At 47.6% G+C, this 25,496-nt stretch overlaps 2 protein-coding genes across 9 annotated transcripts in view; both read right to left on the reverse strand.

Moving 5' to 3' along the window:
* Nucleotides 1-495: 495 nt before the first annotated feature.
* LOC144055650 (uncharacterized) lies at nucleotides 496-7,704 on the reverse strand. The gene is made up of 4 exons (XM_077571821.1): nucleotides 6,146-7,704; nucleotides 5,252-5,416; nucleotides 3,739-3,863; nucleotides 496-3,168 (listed from the first exon to the last, which is right to left on the reverse strand). Exons 1-4 carry the CDS (start codon nucleotides 6,599-6,601, stop codon nucleotides 1,305-1,307), a joined length of 2,610 nt encoding a protein of 869 aa, XP_077427947.1. The 5' UTR covers nucleotides 6,602-7,704; the 3' UTR covers nucleotides 496-1,304.
* A 1,820-nt stretch (nucleotides 7,705-9,524) lies between these two features.
* Nucleotides 9,525-25,496, reverse strand: part of myom2a (myomesin 2a) — a 28,256-nt gene continuing 12,284 nt past the window's right edge. For all 8 annotated transcript variants that reach the window (XM_077571511.1, XM_077571507.1, XM_077571508.1 and 5 more), the window contains 23 exons: nucleotides 25,216-25,427; nucleotides 21,384-21,561; nucleotides 20,175-20,296; nucleotides 19,167-19,354; nucleotides 18,840-18,966; nucleotides 18,568-18,746; nucleotides 17,459-17,573; nucleotides 17,219-17,378; nucleotides 16,932-17,038; nucleotides 16,811-16,855; nucleotides 16,434-16,570; nucleotides 15,858-16,002; nucleotides 15,714-15,773; nucleotides 15,015-15,082; nucleotides 14,824-14,937; nucleotides 14,677-14,764; nucleotides 14,551-14,589; nucleotides 13,368-13,473; nucleotides 12,715-12,878; nucleotides 11,975-12,011; nucleotides 11,879-11,901; nucleotides 11,743-11,798; nucleotides 9,525-11,482 (listed from right to left, as the gene is read on the reverse strand). In XM_077571511.1, coding sequence (XP_077427637.1) covers nucleotides 10,760-11,482; nucleotides 11,743-11,798; nucleotides 11,879-11,901; nucleotides 11,975-12,011; nucleotides 12,715-12,878; nucleotides 13,368-13,473; nucleotides 14,551-14,589; nucleotides 14,677-14,764; nucleotides 14,824-14,937; nucleotides 15,015-15,082; nucleotides 15,714-15,773; nucleotides 15,858-16,002; nucleotides 16,434-16,570; nucleotides 16,811-16,855; nucleotides 16,932-17,038; nucleotides 17,219-17,378; nucleotides 17,459-17,573; nucleotides 18,568-18,746; nucleotides 18,840-18,966; nucleotides 19,167-19,354; nucleotides 20,175-20,296; nucleotides 21,384-21,561; nucleotides 25,216-25,427 — 3,193 coding nt within the window. In that variant the 3' untranslated portion in view covers nucleotides 9,525-10,759. The remainder of the gene's footprint in view (nucleotides 11,483-11,742; nucleotides 11,799-11,878; nucleotides 11,902-11,974; nucleotides 12,012-12,714; nucleotides 12,879-13,367; nucleotides 13,474-14,550; nucleotides 14,590-14,676; nucleotides 14,765-14,823; nucleotides 14,938-15,014; nucleotides 15,083-15,713; nucleotides 15,774-15,857; nucleotides 16,003-16,433; nucleotides 16,571-16,810; nucleotides 16,856-16,931; nucleotides 17,039-17,218; nucleotides 17,379-17,458; nucleotides 17,574-18,567; nucleotides 18,747-18,839; nucleotides 18,967-19,166; nucleotides 19,355-20,174; nucleotides 20,297-21,383; nucleotides 21,562-25,215; nucleotides 25,428-25,496) is intronic.

Consider the following 25,496-nt stretch of genomic DNA (forward strand, 5'->3'; position numbering starts at 1 on the left):
TTCCGTTTTTGAGTAATCAACAATAGAAAATGGTTAGTTTCACCTGTTTTGAAAAAAACGTCTTTTAACGTCTTTGGCACTCCTCCATAGGATTTTACGAAACGTTATTTAACGTTTTTGGCAGTCAAAGAGCACCTGGTGCTTTCCTGTTGAAGTTGAAAACGTGACTTTAAGCGTACAAACAGGGTTGGCTGGGGAAGGAAGTAAAAACCCTGAAACGGTTTGTCTTTAGCCGCAGGTGCAACATGCACAAACACGGGGCAGGCAGGAGGTGGAGTCGCCGTGAAAGGTTCCAAAAAAAGAAAAAGAAAGAGTCAATTATAGTTAGAACGTAACATTAACCCAACGGCTATAACGTTCCAACAAAAATGTTAATCCCACCGCTAACTAATGCTGGCTAATTTATTAGCTCATAGCATGGAGCCAAAATAGCCACTTGTTGATTTACTGTCATTGAGTGTCAGGTTGTTTTTCCATCAAAAAGATGAGAGGAAATTGCATGCAAAATCGTTTTAGATCTGAAATGAAAAAATATACAGAGGGATAAAATGATTGTCCTGACGAAAACTAAACTAAAACCTTGGCAGTTTTTGTCCCTAAAACTAGATGAATAAAATAATGCTTTCTTGGACTGAAATGCTCGATTTGTAGTAAACTAAAAATGGACTAAATAAAAATGGGATGAGGTTGACTAATAACTATGATTAAAAGTAAGAAATGTTATTAAAAGTGGACTAAAACAGACTCAATTTAAAAATGTCTGACAAAATGAACACTGGTTACAATCAACAAGCCATCCAGCCAACAATCATGAAGCATTGATTGTATTTTCCCTGGGGGAGGCCACACTTCATCACCAAGTCACCAAATGAGACTTTAGTCTTAGCGAGGCAGAGAAACTTTGGCCCCCCACTGTTACATCACAAGAGGGCCTTGCTCAAAGGTTGTGTGTTTCTTTTGAAATCTTTATCAACGATTGGATAACAAAAAGATGGACTTGCTCAATTTCACGCTTAATGTTTGTGCAAGACACAAAAACGTTTGTATACAAGACGGCACATATCAGTAAAGGTCCAGTCCGACGGATTTCCGTTGCCGTTTGTAAACGTGACATTCAAAAACGGACGCTGGAGGAAGCCGGGGACTGCGGCCAATCAGGAACGAGCGCGAAACCAGCCCACCAATGGGGAGCGGGGCTCGCACGGCCACATTTGCATATGCCACTGATAGTCGTTGAGTCTCCGCCCAGAAACGGCCATTTCAAATCAGTCGGACAGTACCGAGAACTTTCTGCTCGCGGTGTCCTACTTGTTCTTCCCAATGAGATTCCCGACCCGCTGCATGAATCGTCCCAGCCGGTTCTCGCCGCCGCCGCCGCCGCCGTGCGTTTGGTACGACGCGGGGCCGTCGGAGGGCGGCCCCCCGTCCCCTCGCTTGGCTTTGTGCAGAGGCCCGCCGGAATGCAGCAGGTACTCGTAGCGACTGTAGGCCTTTTCCCGCCGGCTCTCGTAGGCCGCCTTTTCCTGCTCTTCCAGATGTTCCCGGGAGTTCTGCTCCGGCTCCGGCTCCGCCGGGTTGGGCTTCCGTTTGCTGGAGCGCTGAGACGATAATCGGTGGAAGGCGAAGGAAGACTTTGGCTTTTCGTTCTCCGCCGCCGACCTGCCGATGGAGTTCTGGCTGGTCCGGTGCTCGCCGGAAGCGCTTTTTCCCACCAGGGACGCACGCGAGTTGGAGCCGGAGGAGTTCTGGGATCGCAGCGAGGCTTTCCTTTGGAGCGATTTCTCCTCCTTCTTGGAAGTCTTCTTTTCCTCCGAGCTTTTCAGCCGGGCGGAATTCTTCCGGTGAAGCGTCAAATCCTCCCGATGAAGACTTTTCCCGTCGGGGGCCGTTAAGATCTTTGGAGGAGTCGACTTCTGGTGAGAAGGCGACTTCTTTGCTTCTTGAGATCCAGAATTGTTCTCACTCCTTTTGGAAGTCTGGCCTTCATTTCTGTAGTTTCTGTCTTGGCGACTGTCGGCCCCGTTGACAGGAAAACTGCAACCTTCTTTCTCCTCGGGGATTTCAATGAGGGACTCCATCGTTCTGGGGCGCTGGAGACCACCGGGGTACTTGAGGGAGGGGTCTTTGAGCTTGTCCTCCACTTGGGCGCCCGAAGCGGTCCTGGCGAGCGGCTCGTACCATTCGTACGCCGGGGTCGCCTTTTGCTCGGGACCCGTTTGGATGTCAAAGTACGAGGCGGAGCGGTTGCTGTCGTCCGCCGGGTTCGAATCGAGATCTTTGTGGTTGGCGACTTGCGGGCTGCCGACGTCCGCCGCGACATTCGGCCTCACGTCGATGCCTCTCAACGGAGATTTGAACTTGGGCCGATCCAGACTTTGGTACGCGGAGCGCAGAGACTCTTGGCTCTGCCTGAGATTGTTGTACTCTTGCAGACTGAGTCGCTTCTGGCGGATCTCGTCCAAGCGGGACTTGATGTCCCTGGACCTGCTGCTGCTTCCCTGCGCCTGATGGTCGTTGAGGCCCGTGCGGCTGTTGTACGGCGACGTCAGCGGGGACAAAGCGTCGCACGACCCGTCAAGGTTCCCTTGGCCGTTCAGGTACGCGTCCATCTTCCACCTGTGGAGGGACGTGTCAGAGTTGAAAGGGATCAGATTCTGGTCCGGCCCGTAGCGGCTTTGGTGTCGGACATGCTGGTGAGACATCCTGTTGGGCGCCAGCGGGCTTGAAACGGTCCAGTCCGGAACCGCGGGCAGTCTGATGTCTTTGGTCCCCATCCTCAGACGGGTCGTGGGGTTCAACTTCTGCAGGTCGCCACCAAAACTGTGGCCCCTGATCATGTGGTCGGGAAAGTGGGACAGATGCAGGCGGTCCTGCACGCTGAGGCCCCGGGTCATGACAGCGGCCGCGTCCAAGAGGTCATCCTGAGCCGAAGCCCTCAAGCCGCCAGATCCTCGGGCTCGGACGTGAAGATGATGCAGGGAAAGCTGGCTGGAGTTTGGACTGCGCAGGACGAGCGGCGCCGCGTCTCTCAGGTGGTCCTCGGAAAGCGCTTCGGGGACGGTCGAGCGAGCGTACAGGCGGCGGAACTCTTCATCGTAGGAGCCCACCAGCTGCCCGGTGACCACCAGAACCATGCTCACGTTGACCTTCTCGAAGGACCACGTGTAGCTGAAAGAAAGCAAAACGTGGCTTGAGCGACCGTCAGCAAATCCCAAACGGAAAATGGCTACTTTTCTTCTGAGTGGACTTTTGCGTTTCCACGTTTTACATCCTGGTTCGGGTCGTCTGGGGGTGTTTCATAAATTCATTCTTTTGTCATCACACTGGAAAGATGGTGAGAGATCTTTTGCTCAAATTGGATCTTCTACACAAGAGGTTCCATTTGGAAGATTACTGAAGCTAGTTAGCATTTTGGAGCAAACTTGAAGCGTTATTTGAGTATCTCGAGGCTGGGCTGAGTGTCTCCTTTTTTGGGAAATCCAAATATGGTCAGCCTAGCGTGACCACGAGGCAAAATGGTTTCCTCGACACAGGTTCCTACCTTGCCATATGTTTGCATAGCAACTGTTAGCATGTTAGCATTTGCTCAATTCTCTTTTGAAACCTGACCAAATGGCTAAATGGGAAATCCTTACCTCGCCTTACCTGCCTTTCCTTTTTTTTTTATAATCAGTGGCTGTCATGCTACGGGTTTGCATATAGCAACTGTTAGCATGTTAGCATGTGATCAATTCTCACCTGTAGGTTCCGTACAAAACGCTGCGGCAGTCCACCAGGATGAATCGTTGCTCCAAGCCGCCGTGAAACTTGAGGCCGGACTGACAGCGATACTGCTGACCTCGCACCGTTCGGACGCGAATGTTCTGATGGCGACAATGACAACATGTCAATATCTCAATGTGCATTTTTCTAAATGGAGTCTTTTGTTTATTTTAAATGTTGCCAGTTTTGGTCCTCCAGAGCTGCAGTTTGCAGAAAAGCTGCTGTCGTCTGTTACAGTGCATTTCATGCTGTTACTATTCCTGATGCTTTTCTTCACAACGACTCGTGCATGAGACGCTTCAACAAACGCGTCTCTGAGCCGAGCACAAACGCAAACAACGACATTGACGAGAGGAGGCGTGTCCCCGTGACGGTGCGGATTGTTGGGCCTTGGCGGAGGTCCCTGCCGTTGCTTCAAGACCAAACGTGCCGAGGACCGAGCTGTGTTTGCGCCGTCGGAGTCGAGGCGGCCCGACTGGAAAATCCGGACGCGCCGCAACTGGCGCGAGGCTTTCGTCGGCGCCTTTTTCACTATAAAGCTCGATGGCTCGCGTTGCGGCGTGGAAGAGATGTGCCGCCGACGGTCATGTGATCACATTCCGCGCATTTGGAGACGAAATGGAATGCGGCATGAGTGGCATATTTGCCAGCTGTTTTTGTCCAAGGTGAACATTTAGGATTGGTTTTGAGCATTTCCAGTTTCAAAGACAAACTAGTCCGAGACTTTTTGCTCTTCAATTTACAGGATGACACTCAATTACAAGGAATTTGATTTTGGACAACATTAAACTACAAAAATCATTGAGTGTGGGAAGAGCACAGCAGTGAAGTTTGAAAGTCGGAAAATATAGGTTTAAATCGCTTACGCAGTTTTTTATTTATGTTTTTTTTTTTTTTTATTCAGCCACTAAAGCCAGTTTCTGTTAGCAACATGAAATTTGGTCGACCCGTCTATCATGAGTAGAATCACCAAAAGTCTCAGGAAGCTATAAAGTGGCCATTTTGGTCATTTTTCAAAAAGTTTCATAATTATGCTTATTATGTTTTTTTCAAAGACAAATTCTCTTGTTTTTTTTTATGGTCTTTTAAAAAACAAGAAGTCAAAATGAATAATCGGTGGCGACAACAAGTGTCGGGTGAGAGTGTTCGAGAACAAGTCCTTACATCAGGATTTGATGTTTTTGAAAATTCAGACCGTGAAGCCAGTTTGACTTCTTTGAGTTTTGACTTTGGAAGATGAAATTTGAAAGATCCGCCTATCAAGATTCGACCCTCCGAATACTTTCATTTTGGCTCGAAGCAGCCATTCAAGCGTCATTTTGTCCATTCCCCCCCCCGCTGTTCTAATAACTCATCTTAGAATGTGTTTAAAAACGTTGCCGCCCCCGAAACCAGTTTCATTTGCGACAACCAAATTGGACATGCGTCTCTCATGAGTCGACCCACAAAAAGTTTGGTCGGATGGACTGCAGGCAGCCGTGACTCGCACCTTCAGGTCTCGGATGTTGACGCCGGCCCTGCGCGACATGTCGTGGAAGCTGCCAAAGTGTCCCTGGTCCAGCAGGATGTAGACCACCACCCCCCGCAGCGTGGCGCCCACGACCTCCTTGAAAATGTCCACGTCTGTGAAGACGTCCATCGCTATGGCGACCACCTGCGGACGCGCGGCGAGCAAGTCAAAAAGATTGTTTGGAAAGGAACGCTATCCATTTAGAAATAAGACCTGGATGACGTCTTATAAGTGTTGGTTTTAATCAACTCTTTACTGCATACTAACGACCTGATTATAAATTCTAAAAAGTTCATGTTTGATCATATTCTTTATTACACATAATTGCTTAAACGCTCTCAAATGTGGAACATCATTTTTTTGCATTTATTATTTGCTTATAAGCTCCAAGAAGGACAGATAAGACTTCTAAGCTCAAAATAATAACAAAACAATTACGATTTCATGAACTTTCTTTTTTTTTTTTTTTTTTACACTTTGTGAATTTGTGCTAAAAAATGTACATTATTAAAGCAATGCACATTATTAAAGCAATGCTTGAAGTTCTTTCTAAGTTTAGGACACGATGACTTCTCTATATGCTCTAAAATGTCAACGTTCGTGTTTAACAAAGTGAATTGCGTGTTTGGTCTAAAAAGTGTAAGTTTATGCTTGATAAACTATTTATTGCACTTTATTTACTCTTTTTTTTTTTTTTTATTCATTTCAAAACAATCTCAAAGATGAGGGTTAAAACAAATGACAGTAAATAAAACAGTTAAAAGCATCAAATCAAAGTATTCTGATAAAAGTCCAAGTTAGTTCTTTTTTTTTAACTCTCATTGTTGTTACCCACGACCATGTGAGGCTAAACCACAGAAAGACCCGGCTCACCTGCTTGGCATCCTGGATCTGCTTGCGGACCACCTCCTTGATGGTGGGCGTGTTGACCCTGGGCGGGTGGAAGAGCAAACTGATGCTGGTGTCCTGGTCCTCCAGAGCCACCTCGGGCCAGCCCAGTTCCAGGTCCGGCACCTCCTCGTCCGAGTCCAGCGGGAAGTAGGTGGACGGGCCCGGCCGGACTCCGGGGCGCCGGCCCTCCGGGTCGTCCTCGTCCTCGGCCACGGGGGCCTCGGCGTTCTCCAAGATGAAGCGGACCTCCGTCTCGGACAGGAAGTGGTTGATCTGCTCGGCCTGCAGGAAGTCGTCGTAGGCGTCTTTGCCTCCGCAGAGCAGCGCGTAGATGGCCAGACGGTACGACTCCTTGTAGTGAGGCTGGATGTAAGGAGGAGGATCCGTGTCCTTCAGAGCGGACAAGCCCGACAACACAGACTCCTCCTTGGACGCCATCCCCTTTGCAAGGCCGCTCTAGTGGCTCTACAATCGTCTCAAAGTCGACTCCTCCGTGTCCACGAGTCCACTTGAGCAAATCGGAAAGTCCGCTTGACCAGAACTACAATTTCCCAAGTCTACGAGTGGCCTTTTAGAACGGTTACATTTTTCAACAAAGTCAACTGTGCCAAAAATACAACCATCCAGGCTCTTCAAGTTCAGTCTACAAAGGCCGCAAGTCCACTGCGCCAAGTCTGCAAGTCCACTTTATCATCACCTCCATCAAGTCTGCAAGTCCACTTATCAGGTCTACGTGTCTTCTACTCCTTTGCCCGCAAGTCTTCTTCTTTGAGTCGGCAAGTGAACTCTTCCAATCGTGAACTGTCCAAGTCTACAAGTCTACCATGCCGAGTCCACTTACCAGGTTTACAATCTAGTCTATGAAGTGCACTTTTATGTCCCGAAGGACGGAGGTTACGATTGTTCTGGTCTACAAGGTCAGGATGTCAAGTTTACAAGTCCACTCCTTTAAGTCCAAATGCTGCCAAGTCTGCTCGTGCATTCTATAAAGTATGCATGTCCTCTCTACCAGGGCCCCCAAAAAGTCCACAGGACTACAAGTCCACTTTACACAGTCCACTCCATCAAGTCGATACTGTAGGTCAAGTCCAATCTGCAAAGTTGAATCATCCAAAAGTCCACTCAACCAAGTCGCCTCTTTCAAGTCTAGGGATTTCAAAAACTTCCAATTCCACAGCAAGTCCCTCATTTGATGTTGAAGATGACAAAGTTGCTTTCATCTGGACGTGGTCCACATGGACGGGTTCCGTGGCGACAGGATTCCATTTGGTTTCCCCTCCACTCGTCGTCTTCTCTCCGCGTGCGATTATTTCGCTCCACTTTCACGTCAAGCTAAACCGGCCGCTAATGCATTGAGCAAAGACACCAGAACCGGTCGGTCCAGTGTGAGCAAACAACACGGGGCGGGTCTTGGCTTGGATCGCACACGCTACCGCTTGCCAGAACTTACATCTGGTGTGGGTCCGACCGGACTGGGCTCAGCTGGGGGGGCCCGTCAGAGCGCCGCATGTCAAGTCTGCCGACCTGCAACCGAGCTTGTGGACGGCAACCCGTCGTACCCGCGACACAAACAAACAGTCACACGGCGACGAGCCCCGCCCACGGCGCGACCGGGAGCAGGTTTGTTCAGCTGGCCGGCGGGCCTGACAGACACCAGCACATAACAAAAACCAAGACCAGGTCCATACGTCACAGTCAGGGTTTATTGAGGAGGAAAGCGGAGAGCGGATTTCGCGTCAGATCTCAAACATAGAAAAACAGCAGGAAACAACACAGCGCAAGTTTTGAAATTGCAACCACAAGGTGGACCTCGTTTGTGAGGTCAAAATGTGAAAATGCGGCCATAAAAATTGCAAAGCTGCCTGTCGCCACAATTGAGTATTCTGAGACCAGGATAAGTGAAGCGCGCGCACAAAACACTCGTCTGTGGCGGGAAAAAAAGACGACACGGCATCTACAAAATCCTAAATTGTGGCCACAAAATATGGAAAAACGTGCTCACAAAATGCTTATTTGTGCTGTTTGAAAGCGACTTGACTCGGACTTCGGCATGACAGCAACTAAATATTCAATTTTGAGGGTGACCATATTCGCATTTCCCAAAAAAGAGGACGCTTGCGCCGGCCTTGAAATTGAAACAAAGTGGACTTCGCCTCTATTAGTCACGCGATGCCAACCGGGCATTTTCATGAATTTAGAACCCCCCCCCCCCCCCCCCAACAGGACGCAAGAAAACGGTCTGTCCTACCAAAAATGAGCGTAACGTGTACACAAAATGCAAATCAGCGGCCATGAAGTCGTTTATTATGCACAAAAAAAAGGCTAAATTGGCTGCAAAATATGAATTTGTAGTCCTAAAATGCTATCACCAGGGATGTGATTTGACCAAAGTGAAATTATCTGAAAATTTAGCCGTTGGTCTGGGGGCAGCTGGCACCCAGCTGGGCCCCGGAGCTCATGGGTTTTCCGTGTTTTTAAGTACTTTCAATGCACTCACATGACAAAGAAATAGACAAAACAACAGCATAAATTTCCAATGTATATTGAACTATCCCATATAAAATGGCAGTTTTAGTCAACTCAAAATCAGTCACATTCAAAAACATTGGACTGCCTTTGCTTTTAAAAACTATCACTGAGAATATCATCATATCTGTGATGTGATTACTAAGTTACAAATTTCATGAACAAATAATTGTATCATGACCAAATGAAAAGTAACTCATATTAGAGCATACCACAAATGTCTTTGTTATAGCAGAAGATGTTATCTGTCGGAGTCATGTGCATACACAATGAACTACTAAAAAAAAAAATCGGAATTTTTTTTTTTTGGAGGGGAGATAAAAAAAAGCGGAATTCCGCGAATTAGCGGAAAGATCACATCCCTGTATCACGTCTACCAGGTCTACAATCTTCCAAGTCTACCACACCAAGTCCATAAGTCCACTCTAACACGCCTTCAAGGTTTCCATGTCCAGTCTAGTAGGACTACAATTGTCCGAGTTTCCTGCAAGTCCTCTGACGTGGACCGCGGGCCGCTTGTGGCCACAAAAAAAAAAACGCATTTGTGTGGTATGATGGCCTCGCAAAATATTCAATTGTGGCCACAAAACATTACACTTTGACCAGAATTTTTCTTTCGTTCATCCAGTGTGCATCAGAGTCAGGGTTGGGGAATCCGGTCCAGAAAGCAGAATCCATGAGCCGGTTTCGCTTGAGCCCGGCCGGTGCTGCTACTCGACAGGCGATGAGCTTGTGGACCCGCCAGTTGAGCAGAAGCACCGGGCCGGGCCGTTTGTGGAGCGGTTTTGACTTTCTGCGTTTGGATCCAGCGCCACAAAAACAAAGACCAGTTCCATACGTCAGCGCCGTTGTTTATTGAGGGAAGATTTTGCTTCACGTCAAAAAAAGAAAAGAAAAAAAGAAGAGAAAAACAGCAGTAAAGTGTGGAACCCCAGACTTGACATTAAAACACTTTTGACGTGTTTGTCAATAGAAAGTGAAAAGAAAAAGCATATTTGTAGTCGCATTGCTTGACTTGCTTGTTTAATTTCAAACTTGATGGCCAGGAAACAACAACAACAACACAAACAATTTGTCTACTCGATTATCCATTTTAGACAACTTGAGATGATCTTGAAAAAACAAAACAACAACTTGTGTACCGTTTCATTCCAAAACAAGAAGCGCTAATATCCACGCTAATATCCGCGCTAATACCCCCCCCCACACACACACACAAGCATTCCGCTAGCGCCGCGGAAGGTGCATCTTTTCAACTTATCGAGTCGCATCGCAAACATTTTCGAGTGAGCACAAAAGGCGACTTTTTTTTCTCGATGTTGCGACCAATTTCACATTCATGCTAAAAACTCTCATCATCACCTGCTGTACTTCCCAGGTGGGGTTGACGACTTTACGCTGGGGGTCCCAAACTTGGGGGTCCCAAACTTGGGGGGCCGGAGTCCAGAACTTTCCCTTTGGGGGTGAAGATTTGAAGACGTGTAATGATTTGCGGTCTGGGTTGGGGGACTTTGGGGCCAGAGTGCGACGCCAGTTCTCTCAGAGATTCGAGACTTCCTGATTCTGGATTCTTGATGATGGGGGGGTCGGGGACCCTGGGGGGCCAGAGTCAGGGACATTTACAAGGGCGTTGGAGAATTGAAGGACTTGGGGAATTGGGTAGGGAATTTTGGGGTGAAGTGGGAGATTTCAAGGCTGGGGTGGGTTACAGCAGGGCCAGGTTGGACCTGGATGGGACTGGGACACGTCCAGGATCAAATTTGGGCAAGGGGTGGGGAACTTTTGGTGTCAGCGTACATGTCAGGAACTTAGGGGGTGAACTTTGGGATTTTCCCAAGAAACTCAGATCTGAAGTCAAGATTTGAGGGATGGGGTGAGAGATTTCAGGGCCAGGGAGGGGACTTCAAGGCTCTGTTGGGCCGCAGCCGACCTTCTGGGAGGGTCCGGAGAATTCATAAATCTGGGCAGAGTGGAGACAAATTCCCAAGGGAGTTGGAGACTTCAAACCTGAAGATTTGGCGGTTTGGGGATTTCAAGCCTGGGGATTTTAGGGTCAGGGTGGGCCCCCAACTACTTCCTGGGTGGGGTTGGAGATTTCATGAATCTGGCTGGAGTGGGTGACTTGACACTAGGGGTGGGGGACTTAGGTCTCGGGGTGGGGGACTTGGAGGTGGGAGTTGCGGACTTTCCAAATGGGGTTGGAGATTTAACGCCTGGAGATTTGGGGGTGGGAGTGGGAGACTTGGGCGCAGGGGTGGGAGACTTTTGGGCTGGGGTGGGAGACTTTGGGCCCGGGGTGGGAGATTTGGGTGCTGGAGTGGGAGACTTGGGAGCCGGGGTTGGGGATTTGGAAGCCGGGGTTGAGGATTTGGGGGCCGGGGTCGGGGATTTGGGGGCCGGGGTCGGGGATTTGGGAGTGGAGGCGGGGGTGGGGCTCTTCATGGACACGACTGGGGTCTGGGACTTGGACGGGGCGGGGGTGGGCGTCTTGGAGGCTGGTATGACAGCAGGCGTGGCCATCCTGGTCTGGGCCAGCTTGGACTCTGGGATCTGCTCTCCGTGCCGGTACACGCTGACGGTGATTTCCACAAACTCGCCGCCGTACTTGTTGCGCACGTTGATGCTGTACTTTCCCGAGTCTTCGGGCGTGACCTGGTTGATGACCAGGCTGGAGAACTTGCCGCCGTCAAAGGTGATCCTGGTGTGCTCGTTGGAGGCCACCTCCTGCTCATTCTTGAACCAGGTGACCTCAGGGGTGGGCTCGCCCCACACGGTGCAAGTCAGGCTCAGGGACTGGAGGAGGCCAAAGGGGAAGGCAAGGAATGTTAGGTTGATCAGTCGATCGTGTTTGGAATCAAACATTTTGTTGACCGCAATATATAATAAATGTGTTGCGTTGTTAAAATGAGGGAGTGGTCCAGTGTTTACGCCCCGCGCGTTCCCACCCGCCTCGGTTTGACATGTAGCCTGAAAACTAAAGCCCCCCCCCCCCCCTGAGGCTGACGTGTTTCCAATCTGTGTTTGAACACACAAGTGCAGCCTTTTGCGTGTACCTTATCTTCCATGATGGTGACCACATCAGGCAGGCCGCCCAGCACTCGGCCGCGGTCTGAGGAGACATAAATGTATCGGTCGCGCTGACTTTGAATAAACGGAGGCCGGCGCAGACACCAGGCCAGGAATACTCACTTTTCTCCGCAAATGCAGCAGCCCTGGAAGAACACGACAAGTTACGTTTGATTACGAAGAAGCGGAAAAGAGTGTCAATATTGACAAACAACTCACTTCAGTCTCAGGTACTCCTCGTAGGCGTCGATGTAAGCTGCCGAACAACAAACCACATTTCAACGTCTGTTCAAAGCTTCCATCAAGACAACAAGAAAATCACCCTGAGGGGTCCACATTGTCCAAATGCCTTTTATTCAATCACTAGACACAGAAGTTGCTGCTTCGAAAGAAAATGGCCGACTTCCTGTTCGATTTCACGCACTTGAGATCTTTTTGTGCATCTTGTTACGATCATTTGAGGCTTGGGTCCTTCAGTCTTTTTTTTGTAACGGGTACGTCCGCCCAATGTGTTGCGGTGAATCGAGTGTCAGGGGATGATTTTTTTTCCGGACTTTCCAGGGAGCGGGACGAAAAGCTGAAGAAATCGCTGCTTCAAAGCAAAAGGACGATTTTGGCCGTGCGTCGCTGTGCTGATTTAGTTTTGTTTCTTTCTGGAGAGCTCAGTATTGTTCATTCGGTAATTTTACCGATTTTACATGTCATCATCATTGCTCTCCTTTTTTAATTTTTTTTTTTATATATATATATTTTTTGTATTTTTTATTTTTTTTGTATGTGGGTGAATATGTGTATGTGTGTGCGTGCATTCATTAGTTCACCTAAAACCTATAAAAATAAATAAATAAATCCCATACCGTTTCCCTAAACCGAACACTTCCAGATTTCGTTTTGTTTCTAACGTTGCGATCATCATCTCAAGGACTTCATTCAAAAGCGGTCACCAAAGACGTGATTACCTTGTCCGGAAAGGTCGAAGGTCCTGGCGTGGGTCTTGATGCCGTCCGAGATCTCGATGGTGTAAAGACCCTTCTCCTTGTCCGACGGGTCGCAGATCTGCATCCAGGCCATCTCGGCCGTGCCGCCGATTCTCATCTTCTCCGAGGAGGCGATCTTGCTCTCCCTGCAGGGGGCGACGTCGCACCGGGCAACAGTCGCATCAATGGCGTCTTGTCCAGTTTGCTAGCTAGCAGGTTGAGCCGCTAATGTGGCTAACGCAACGACAAAGGTCGAACACCAACAACTACAAAAAAAAAACTGACAAACTAATCCAAAAAAACAATTGATGAGCATCGTGAGCAATTACAAAAAGAAGTGACGCATTCAACAAATACATAAAGGACAAAAAAAAGACAAGGTAGCAAATGAACAACAACAAAAACAAGTGACAAACGCTGCGAACAACATAAAAGATGACCGACGCCTTGAACAACTACAAAATCAACAGACAAGCGTCACGAACCGCTGCAAAAAGATGCAACAAAGACGGTGAAAAACGACACAAGGCGTTCGGCATCAAATTATGCGAGGAATGTTCCGGTGACAACGCGGCGTGTTTGCCTTCTTCTCGCTCAGTCAATATTTGAGAACAAAAAAAAAAAAAAAAGGTTACTTGTGTTTCCACACGGTCTTCATCTCCTCCGTGTAGTAGTTCATGTAGCACTGCAGACGGATGCCCTCCGGGGTGCACTGCAGCACCAGCTCGGAAGCCGACTCGCCTGAAAGGCAAACGTCGCGCTTAGACACGCTGCCGTGGCAACGAAGCCCAAAGTCAAACAACAACTTACTGCGCACTTTCGATCAGAATATCAAAATGGATTTTTGGGATTTGTTGGACTATGATGTGCTTTTCGGGAAAGTACGACGAGTAAACCCTTTAAGTTCTTTACGATCATCGTTAGCGTCAACACGAATAGCCAACACAGATTTTGGGTGCGAGTCCCAACTCTTAATATTTATCCTGTTAAGCTAAATACTGTACAGGGCGTATAATGCTGATGCTTTATAGTGTTCATTACTATCAACGGTTTACACTGTGGACTAATGCTGTCACAATTGAATCATTTTAGAATCCATTCATCTATCGATTATTCAATCAATTAATCTAATTGATTTTAATTTGGCATTAACTCTTTGACTGCCAAAAACGTTAAATAACGTTTAGTAAAATCCTATGGAGGAGTGCCAAAGACGTTAAAAGACGTTTTTTTTCCAAAACAGAGGTGAAACTAACCATTTTCTATAGTTGATTACTGAAAAACGGAATAAGGTAGAAACAAACTTTTTTTTTCTGATGAAAGATCTTTCATTTGGTAGTATGTGTGTTTCCATAGTCCAAACACATAATTTTCTGTGGACCTTGAAAGATCAGTCAAAATGCTTAAATCGGCTGGCACCCACGGCATCCCTTTTCTCAAAACGTCTGGCAGTCAAAGTTTAAGTGTATTACAAAAGCATTTCTTGGTTACTGTTTATTAACCAGTGTGATTTGGTGTTTAATTCATACTTCAATTTGTATAGTGATTAAAAAAAAAAAAAAAGGGGGGGGGGAAAGGTGTTGTGCTATTTTACCGGTTCGGTCGTTGTTTTCCAAAGTCAAAACCGATGTTTGTAAATGTCTTATTTTGATTAAACACAGAAAATAATCATTCTTCTGTCATGAAAGACTACAGAAATCAGCCAACAATTACTGCTGATAGGCTGAAATCAAGAGGATTTTGACTGTTTTAAATAAAAAAAAAAATGGTTCCAAACAATTACTCAATTATTAAAATATTTGTCAAATTGTGACCCACCAGCGATCCTGGCGAGGGCGTTGATGATGTCATCAAAGACTACAAAGGAAGAAGACAACGATTTGTCAAATGCCAATCAGGACCAGGAACAAGAACGGGGTCTCGAACAGGAACAGGTACAAGCACCTTGTCCCGAGATGTCATAGCTGGACGTGTCTTTTCCGCGCTGGTCTCCCATCACAGCCTTGTACACACCCTGATCCTTCCTCGAGAACTGCACACATCAATCAATCAATCGATCGATCAATGGCAGTCACAATAAACGCGGCTCACCAGCGGGACGGGAAGCGCGCAGGCCCCCGACATGACGTTGGGCGGAGTTTCTGGAACAATCTCCTCATCTTCTTTGTACCAGTGGAAGGTGGTCTCCTTTTTCACGTTCGCCACCTGGAGAGGGACACGCCCACGCACACGTTGAGCGCAACGCAAGACAAGGCGACGCACGCAACAAACGCGAGCGAGACCTTGCAGGCCAGCATCACAGTGCAGTCCTCGGTCACGGTGAAAGCCAGACACTCGGAGAAATGTGCTCCTGGAACGGACAAAAGCGGGACAAGATCATAGCCCGAAAATCCAGACTCACTTGCGGCTTTGCCGGAGAGTGAGTCTGGTCGATCGCTCTATCAGTCGCGTTTGGGAGGCGGGGCAAACCTGAGCTAACAAGACAGTAGAACGAACCAATGAGCCAAGAGCGGACAGAAAAGGGACTTTTTTTTGTTGTTGCAGAGACCGAGTCAAAATCCAACATGGCTACTAGCCGAAGAGCGACGGTAGTGAATGACGTCGTTGTTGAATGTCATCGTTGCGGGAAAAACTCGAGTGAAGAGTGACGTTGCTCACGAAGACGACGTCACGCAAATAGGACGGATTTAAATGGGCCGTCCCGTTTTGGGACGGAGCCGAATCGCTGTTTGCGGCTTGCCAGGCTCGGGCAATCAGGCTTCGGTACGGGACGGGAGAAATGACCCTCGTGTGAGTGCGCCTTAAATGGCAAACTCCAGCAACGGAGCCAAAACAAAAGTGCCAAAACAAAAGTGCCAAAACAAAAGTGCCAAAACAAAAGTGCCAAAACAAAAGTGCCAAAACTCCTCAAACGACGACACCAGCAGCCCCGGGACCTTACGGGACCTTACGGGACTTTACGGGACTTTACGGGACTTTACCTTGCTTCCTGACGTGCTCTCTCCTCTGGAACTCAGCTTCCTTCAGAACAGTCAGGAAAACTGGACCCAGAGAAAAATGGTCATGCTAACATTAGCGCCTGTGCTAACACCACCGCAGCGAGCGCTTGGCGTCTTGAGGTTTACCGTCTCCGACCAGGACCAAGGAACTCTGCGTTTTGGCCTTGCCGTCGTGGATTTGCACCGTGTAGGTGCCCTCGCTCTCGCGGGTGAAATTGTCCACCATCATCTGGATGACGCTCGTGGACGCGTCGTGGCTAATCTTGCGGCCCTGCGGCAGACGGCGACAGACGCGTCAGTTGCGGCTTGCTGCTTTTCTTAACGGAACAGGAAGTGGCCCACTGTGGTCGGAAGCAGCTATTTGTCACTCACAACCCCAAGAAATTTTTGAAAAGTTAGGCCAGGACACGGATTTCGCCCATCAACACAAAGTTGTGTAGACGTTTCTATCATTACAAGACGATGAAAACGTCTCAATGACCCACGTCTGGAATTGAACAGGAAGTCGGCCATTTGGGGAGAATTCAGTGACCCGTCAAGAGATTTGGTACAAATTTGTCAGACGGTCCAGCATGAGCGGAAAGGCTCTCAAGCACCCACGCTGCAAACCGCACGGGAATTGCGCCATTTTCCCAGGAGTCCTTCAAAAGCAAATTTTTGGGGGCGTGAGTTAGCGTGCCCCGTTGCTTCCGTGCCGCTTACCTCGCCGCTGGTCACCTCCTTATCGTTGACGACAAACCTGTACGTCACGGCGGGCGTGAGCTTGACGGCCTGCACCCAGAAGCGCACGTGGCCTTTCTCCAGGACCTCGTAGTTAAGACCGTGCTTGAGTGGGACCACTGCATGGAGGAGACAAACCGTCCTAAAAGGGCTCAGGTCTTAACCTTCAAATTTCAACCGGCTCCAAAGTTACTGTCGCATATATTTGGACATTAGACACTCAGTATCTGAACTTGCAAGTCAAATTCAAGTCAACTCCTGCACAGGTTTTAGCCAAGCAGGTCCCAAGTCCGAAAATTGAGGACTTCAGTGATGTGACGGGCGTGCCCCGCCTCTGCCAGGGCACGCGCGATACTCACCGGGGTTCCTGATGGCGTAGCTGAGCTCCAGCATGGAGTTGAGCGCTGCGGCGGGAAAGACATCCAACGTGAAGGCAACGATTGTGATTGGTCAGAAGACGACGGGCGTGCCGCGGCATACCGTCCTCGGTGAGCGTGTGGCTGGCAGAAACGCCGTCGGTGTCGGTGACCAGCACGGAGTAGCGGCCCAGATCGTCTTTGTCGGGGTTGAGGAAACTCAGTCTGGAACTAAAAAGACGTCACAGCGCTCTTGAATGCAACGCGTATTTGTTTATGTTATCGGCTATAGCTTGTACCAAATATATTCCTAAGATTGTTCTTGGTGTTCATGCTAAGCGGTATACGATACTAACATGAAAACTGTAACGTCTCCAGCAGCGGTAATGAAGCATGTTTGGAAAGTCTTACGTGCGTCCTTTGGTGGTGACGTCAACTCGAGGGCAATCGCCGATGGGCTTGTAGTTCTTGGACCACACGAAGGCAGAAGTGTGGCTGATGTCGCTGGCCTCCAGAGACAGGAAGACGTCACCCGTCTCCTCGTCCACACCGGCCACGATCTCTTTGGTGCCTGCGGACGCCGGCGAGCCAACGCCGAGGAAGACCTGGTCAGCAGAACCCGCAACCACGGTCCGCAAACGGGGGCCTCACCTGGAGGAGGTCTGGCGCAGACGGCCTCAGTTACCAGGGAGGGTTGACCGATGCCCTGAGCGTTGACGCTGCGAACCCGGAACACGTACCACTTGCCCTCCTCCAGACCGGTTACCTGCAGGGCAAAGGTCAGCACGATGCAGAAAGTGTGCTACGTTCCTACAAAGTTGTTTGTTTCCGCTGGCAAAAGAACTGTTTATCGATCCTCTGCTGACCAGCAGAGCTTTAAGGTAGCCGAAGGCAACCAGCAGTAGGTCTGCTGGTGGACCTCAATCCTCCGGAGCCTGAGCGGTGCGACCCAGACTTTCTCTGACTACCTTCTTTATCTTCACCAGGAACACTATGATGTATTTCCAGGCCAGCTGTGCGTGTGTAGGTCTTCTCCTGGTTGGTGATGTCATGAAAGATGTCCTTCAACTTCTAAATGCGTCTTTCACGATGAGCTACGTCCTCAATCAATCTTGAAGTCACCCTGCACCGCGCAGAGATGCCCGAACCACCTCAGCAAGTTCCTCACCATTTAAGGCCCAATTTGATCTGCTTGTAATTCTCTTGTCGTGTCCTCCACAGTCCACAGTCTGAGCGTGTACCCCAGAAGCACTAGACCTCCTATGCACTCATGTTCCTTTTGGTCACTACCCAAATCTTGTGAGGGTAGAAACGTGGACCGGATGGTAAATGGCCGTACCTCTGAAGGAACTCGGTCCTTCTGGTTACCCGAAGCTCGCGAGGGTCGGAATGGAGACTAACTGGTAAATGATAGTAGACACTCTACTGTATGACGTCAAGCAACGTGGCCTTTCATCTGGTCATTATTGCAAGCTCCCGCAGGTGAGGATAGGCTGAATGGTAAACCGAAAGCCACAACAGTCTGATCTAGTTTCAACATCCCCTGACTCTCCATCTCCTGCTTTATCAAGAGACCTCCATGTTTTCTCATTTCAAGGCTTATTGACATTGAGCTGCAAACCTTCCTGGCAGGTGTTGACGATCCTATTTGGATGAATCCAAGAGAAGCCCATCAAACCCCTTCATCCACAGTTAGCAACAATCGAGTCTTCAGGCAGCCAGACTCGGCCGAGACCTCAACGCTCTGGCGGTCGTCTCACCTGCATGTAGCGCTGACTGATGGCGTTCTCATTCAGTGCGACAAAATCGCAGGAGCCCTTCTTGGCCATGTCCACAAAGTACCCGGAGACAGCGCTCGCCCCTGTGTAGACCGGAGCCTTCCAGACCAGGACCAGGGAATGACTACGGACCTCGCTGAAGGTCAGGTCATAAGCCGGACCTGCGGTACAGGAAACCAGAGCGTGATCACGAACGGCCAACGCTACGACTTAGCATTAGAGCTAAATAGCGTTAGCGTGAGAAACGGACTTACCTGGCTGCTCCATGGTCCACGCTTCACACTTCATCGGAAGACTCGGGGCCGAGGGCACGCCCACGCCTGCCATGTTGGCCGCTTGAACTTTGAACTCATAGAAGGTTCCCTCTGTCAGATTATCCACCTAAGGAAAAGCAAGGCAGGTTTATTTATATTGTCCTTTGGACGGAAGATCTTTGAATCAAGAGATGGATGGGTCCGCACGTTCTTAAACGGTACCACTCCGTCATTTATTGATGGGACCCCCAGCGCCAGCTCTGAAGGAAACGCCTCAGTTGCAAGCAAAGCCCGTAGGACGTCACCAGGCGTTGCCCGGGCACTCACCGTGCACACTCGGTCCACGATGCCGCCCACGTTGACCTCCTTCCAGACCAGCGTGTCCACGTCCCGTTTGTCAACGTAGTAGGCGCTGATCTTGGAGCCGCCGCAGCTCTTGGGGCTGCTCCAGGACACCGTCATGGAGGAGCCGTCGCAGTTCAGCAGGCTGATGCCGTAGGGGGCGCTGGGGGCGGCTGCCGGAGAGGTTCGGGTCAGTGGTGGCAAGCGGCAGGATGCTTCACTCGGGACTCACTTGACTTTCAAGATCCATCTGTTATTAGCGCCACTTTTGCGACACAAATATGGAAACTACCAGTATACACCAAAAAACAGCAGAACTGTTCCACGAACCTCGTCAAGAGCAGTTTGATCTTGATATTGATATGAAAAAATGAAAAATGGAAATAAAATACATCATTTTGTATTTATACATTCTTTGAGTATTCATTTCTGACATTTGAAAACAGGTACTGTATCCGTAGTCGACTCATTATTTTGTCAAAATAGGTTTGTTATTTTTAAAGCTACACAGATGACATGACATGAAAAAGATATAAATGGGGACAAGTAACCAAGTACAAATATTGAGTTAATTCCCACCACTGCATTTCAGAGTTCAGATTTTTTTTTTTCACTTTTCAAGGTGAGTGCAGAGTTCCCTTCTTTCTTTAAACACGCTCTTGTCTCAAAACACCTGAATCTTAAATCATCTTACCAATAAATAGATGAAAACGTAATCAATCTGTTATTGCCCAGAAAAAAAAACATTGGTAAGTTGTGCGTTGGATCAGAACCAAACCAAGCTTCAAACGTGACAAGTTGTGATGACTACAACGAATCACGTGAAGGAGGAGGTGGAGTCGGAGTGCATATGAAAGCGGGGGGGGGTCACAACCATTGAATACATACCGTACTCAAACCCCCCACCTGATAGAACAATAGAACAGCAGATGGCATGTGAAAACTGAATGACAGCCAAGCGGTTTGCGGTCAAAACCTGCGGGCGGCGCTCACCCAGGGCCGGCTCCACCGCGATGGGTCCCGACTCCTGAGACTCTTCGCTCAGGCCGAAGACGTTGACGGCTTGCACCCGAAACACGTAGGTCTCCCCTGGAGTTAGGCCATGCACCACAAACCTGGAAATAAGCAATCATATCGTGCGAAAAAGGAGCGAAAAACAAGCCGAGATGAGAAGAAAGCATTACATTTACATTTGACATGATACAGTTTACAGGGTTGAAAATGTAGCATAAGAAGAAGAAGAAGAAGAAGAAGAAGCTAATTTAGCGTAAATGGCGACTGCGTGTTGATTTGAGTCATTGTAGAGACGTACGGCCAACACTGCGAAAATGTTTCCTTTTTTCATCATTTTAAAAAGTAGCATTAGCATTAACAAACGAGTCGCTAGTGACGAGGCTTGCTAATTGGCTACCTTTAATCGCACGCGTTGTTTGTTCTAGTCTTTCTAGAGATGAGTTTGTCATATAGTTGTCAGTTTTACATGACTAGAATTTCATATTAGCAAGTCTAAGTGGACAGAAACATGAGACTTGCTAGTAGCAAGCCTTGCTAAACATTTGACAACACGTAACGTGAGAGACTTGCTAGCAGAGAGGCTTGCTAACCAGCTAACACATGGAAATCACACCTTGCTGTCTGTCACTTTTTGTGATAAAAAATTAGCCTAGTGGGCGAGTGGCTAAGAGAAAGGTGTGCTAAGCAGCTAATTCAGGATAGAAGTGGGGACATACTCTGGGTCAGGGGTCACCAAGTCTGATCCTCGAGGGCCCCTATGCCTATCCTGCACGCTTTAGAGGTTTCCCCTCTTCCAACTCACTTGATTCAAAGCTCTGCAGAAGCCTGATCATGATCATTTCAATCAGGTGTGTTGGAGGAGGGAAACACGTAGGATAGGGGCCCTTGAGGACCGGACTTGGTGACCCCTGACCTAGGCACTAGAGACTTGTGACTCTAGGGACATACGACAACAATGTGGAAGAGTGTTTGTCAGTTTTGACCTCATTCTAAATTGATATTAGCATTAGAAGCTGGAGAGTTGCTAGCAGAAAGGTTTGCTAAAGGCTACCTATGATCATCTGTGCTGTTTACTCAGACCGTCGTTGAGACAAACCGCTAACACTGTTGGAAGAGCGTTTGTCCATAATTAACAATTAGCATTCTGGGCTAGCAAAAACAGCCACAATAATAAAGTGTATGCTGGACCTGTTGAGTTTGAAGGGTTTATGGTTGCAGGCGAACCAGTCCTTGCTGCCCACCGCACGACCGTCGATGTAGTATCCCATCAGGCCTCGCTCTCCGTGCTTGGGCGCCTCCCACTGGACGAAGACGGACGACTTGGTGTTGCGGGTGGCCACCGGTTGGCCGGGAGCGGACGCCACGCCTGTTCGTCGGGAGAGATGAGCATGAGCCGTTAGCAACGGGGCGGCTAACAAAGCACAGACCTTAAAGGTTGCGTCCTGCACGTTCCTGTTGGTTATTTCCAGTCAAGCGTGCTCCATCCACAAAGTGCGCGAGTTGATGGTTCACCAACAACAGCAATACTTTTTTTTCCGCCTCTTGTTGACTTTAAATTCAATAAATAAAACAAATAAGATTTGGGTCCTTGAGACTTTTTCTTGCTTCGTGTTATGATAGACATGAATGTTGTATAAATCAGTATCGATGTCCACATTTGCAGGCTGCATCGTCTAAAGCCTGAATTTGAAGGCCACATGATGTCATTTCCCAGCAGCAAATTTGGACACAGCAAGTGACACTGGTGTCAAGGGCTGATTATTTATTTATTTATTTTTTAGAAAATATCCAGGTTTGAGTAACTTTTAAGGGTGTTGGAGACCAGGAAAATATTTTTACCAGTATACAAAAAAAAAAACTTTTTTGCCACATGGCCCTGGTTGATCTCTTATACTCTGCTGGCACTTGCCGGCCGTTCTTTTGTAATAACTATCGTTGCTCCAAGTGTTCTCTTCAGTTTAGAGGCTACATCAAAGCCTTCTGTATGCTCTAGCATAAAATAAAATAAAACGTAAAAAATGTATAAATACGTTTTTTTGGACCATAGCAATATTTAAAATAGAACGTTTTTGGGAGCAAATGAGTTAATAATGTGAATACAATAATTAGTTGAATAGAGAAATTTGATGTACACTAGGGAAGTTACTGTAGACATGTCGCAGCACAGATTGACCCACAGCAAGTAAAAATTGAAACTGAAAATTTGATCAATTTGATTTTTGGTAAGAAAGTTCATGCCTATTTGCTTAATAAGCGTCATCATCATGTCCTGGGTCATTTTGACCCGTTTGGTTCTTTTGTTTATTTTCCTTTTTTGGTATCAAATATTTTCTCTGCTTGGCTTGATAAGTGTCATCAACATAGAAATCTAAATTTGGCAACTTAAACAGGACCCGGGTCAAAATGACCCAAGCCATGTTTAGCTACCAAACTATCACAAACAACCAAAATCTCAGTATTCATTGCTTATATCTCATTATTATCCTCATTTGTGAGCATTTCATTGCAGATATGTTAAACGAATCATTTTCATTTCAGCTTGACTTTTTACTCTTTACGGGTCAATTTGACCCGCACACGAGGAGGCTTAATGTGCAGGGTGCTCAGGAGAGGACACATGTGAAACGTATAACAAGTCAAAGTGAAGGAAATCGTCCTGGTACGTACCAACGGGCATCGCGCAACCTGCAACACAGCGTTTCACAAGGTCACATACACGACACGGGTGCGACATACGAGCGGATAACGCGGCAGCGCGTGAGGGTCACCGTTCCGTTCCCTTACCGTCCCGCTCGGCCTTCCTCACGGGCTCCGAGGGCTCCGAGGCCCGGCTGGCGCCGTACGCGTTGAACGCGAGCGCCCGGAAGACGTACGCGTCTCGGCCTGGCAAATGAAAGACGGCCAAACGGGGCGAGCGAAGCTCCACGCCGGCGTCGACGCCACGCCACGGCCCACTGGGCCCACTGGGCCCACTGGGCTCACCGGCACCGACAGCAGCTAAACACTGAGGGACACCGCACACCAGCCACGCGACCACGCCGTCAAAATAATACTGAAAAAATATATATATATTTATAAAGTAAAAATTGGAATTTGTTTGTAATTGTTGGACTTTTATCAACAACACTGCAAAAACTGAAATCTTAAGTAAGATATCATTTCTTAAATTTTACCTAAATTTGCTTATTTTGCTGTGCAAGTTGTTTTTACTTCAAATGAAATTGTCAGACAAGATCATTGCGCTTATTTTAAGATACTTATTACTTAATGATCTTATTGGATCGAGCAGTCTTGGCATTGAGTGTTAACAGACAATTTGAGGATTAAAACAAGAATTGTCCACATTTCAAGATAAGCAACGTTAAAGGCCCCGAACTGGGCTTTCATAAGATTTTGCATAATCCAGTAAAAAGATAAATGAAAAAAAAAAAAATTCCTTGTTCCAGTAGCAGCTCAGTGGTCCGTCAGACTTGGAGGTTGTGGGTTCAATCCCTGGCTGGGTCATAACAAAGACAACAAAAATGGGACCTGTTACCCTCCCTGCTTGACACAGGATAAGTTATCCAAGCGTAAAAAAAATATACTTATGTATTTTAAGAAAATAGTTCCATTTATTACAGTTTGAAAAAAGTCCACATGACTTGTTTTTAGTCTAAAAATGCGATTTTCAAGACCGCTGTGGTTGATTTGGGGCTACTATTATTTCCTCATTTTTCAAAATCTTACAGGTAAATTTAAGTCAAATATTCTTGTTCTGTTGGCAGATAATTTTGCCTATTTGAAGTCATAATTTTCTTATTTTACTATATTTTTTCTTAAATTTTTCGGCTTTTTGTGAACAAGTCCCCGTCTGACTTTATAGTGAAAAAAAAAAAAAGATCTGTATTTTGGCGACAAACTTATTGCAAACAAAAATAATTTGATGTAGATCTGTTTGTGACCAACATCATGGAAACAAACAAATGACAGTTTCTGATCTTCAAGCTTTTTGCGAGCAAAAGACTTTTGTTTGCGATTTAGTCACTTTGTGTGCCAACTTTTGTCAACAAAGGACTTTGATATGGCTCTTATGTTTGTGACTGATTTACTATTTTTTAACAATTAGGATTTAGCTTAGCATATTCTACTGTATGTACTTGATCAACTTTTTGTGAACAAAAGGCTGATTTAGGATCTTGGACGGTTTATGATCGAGTAACTTTTTTGAAGTAACTTTTTTGAACTGACGACTTTGATCATTTGCTTGCGAACCCTTGTGAGGAATGGATGGATTTTTGTAAACAAATGCTTTTGATTTGTACCTTGAGTTTTGTGAACAAATGCCAAATCTTGCTTGTTTTGTGAACAACAGCATTTGAGTTTGGGAGTTTAGGACTGACCACGTTTTTTTTCCTGACACAAGTAGACGCTTGACGCACAAACCTTCTCCACGGCGTAGCAGAGCGGCGCTGGTCCTCCTCGCTGGCTGGGCGGCGTCCAGCTGAGCACCACGTGCGTCTCATAAATCTCAGACGCATGCACGTCGCTGGGCGGGCCAGGAATGGTCGCCGCCTGGCCTAACAACGTACGGCCAATTCATTAGGAGTTTGTTTTGTTGTTGTTGCTGTTTTTTTTTTATAGCGGGTTTAAAGGGGATTTTATGTAAGGCTCAATGTGGTTTCAGGTGGGTTTTACGTTTGTTGCGGGTCGTTTTAAGCCGCTGTTAAAGGTTTGAGGTTGTTTCAAGGTGTGTTTAATGTGGGTTGAAATATGGTTTCAGGGGGTTCCAAATCAGGCATAAGGTTTTTAATGGTCAGGTATAAATTAGATGGAAGAAGGTTAGTTCAATGTGGATGGAAAGTAGATTTATGGCCTTTTTTTAGGGCGACACAAAGCCAGCAAATACCATCATCTTATTGTACCTTCCAGCTCATGATTCTTGGCGACGACATGGTACTGTCCTTGCCTCTTAATCACTACGGCAAACGGAAAATGATCCGAAGCGCGAGTCAGACCCAGGATTTCCTATTCCCGCATTTACCTTCAGCGCTACCTTCCAGCTTGGCGCTCTCGGCGGCGTCCAGGGCGGCGACAATGACGGATGGCCGGGAGGCCCTGCTGACGCCGGCGCTGTTGACGGCTCGCACCCGGAAGCGGTAAGAGCGGCCTGCCGTCAGGCCGTGGACCGGGTACTTGCACACCTTCACCGGGGCGTCATTGCATTGCAGCCACGAGTCACTCCCTGCTTCACACCTGCAAAAAAAATGGAAAAATAAAAATTGTTCAATTAGCGCTTCAAGCGACTTGATACATCGGGGGTGG

Source organism: Vanacampus margaritifer, chromosome 7 (assembly GCF_051991255.1).
Source record: "Vanacampus margaritifer isolate UIUO_Vmar chromosome 7, RoL_Vmar_1.0, whole genome shotgun sequence".
NCBI lineage: Eukaryota > Metazoa > Chordata > Actinopteri > Syngnathiformes > Syngnathidae > Vanacampus > Vanacampus margaritifer.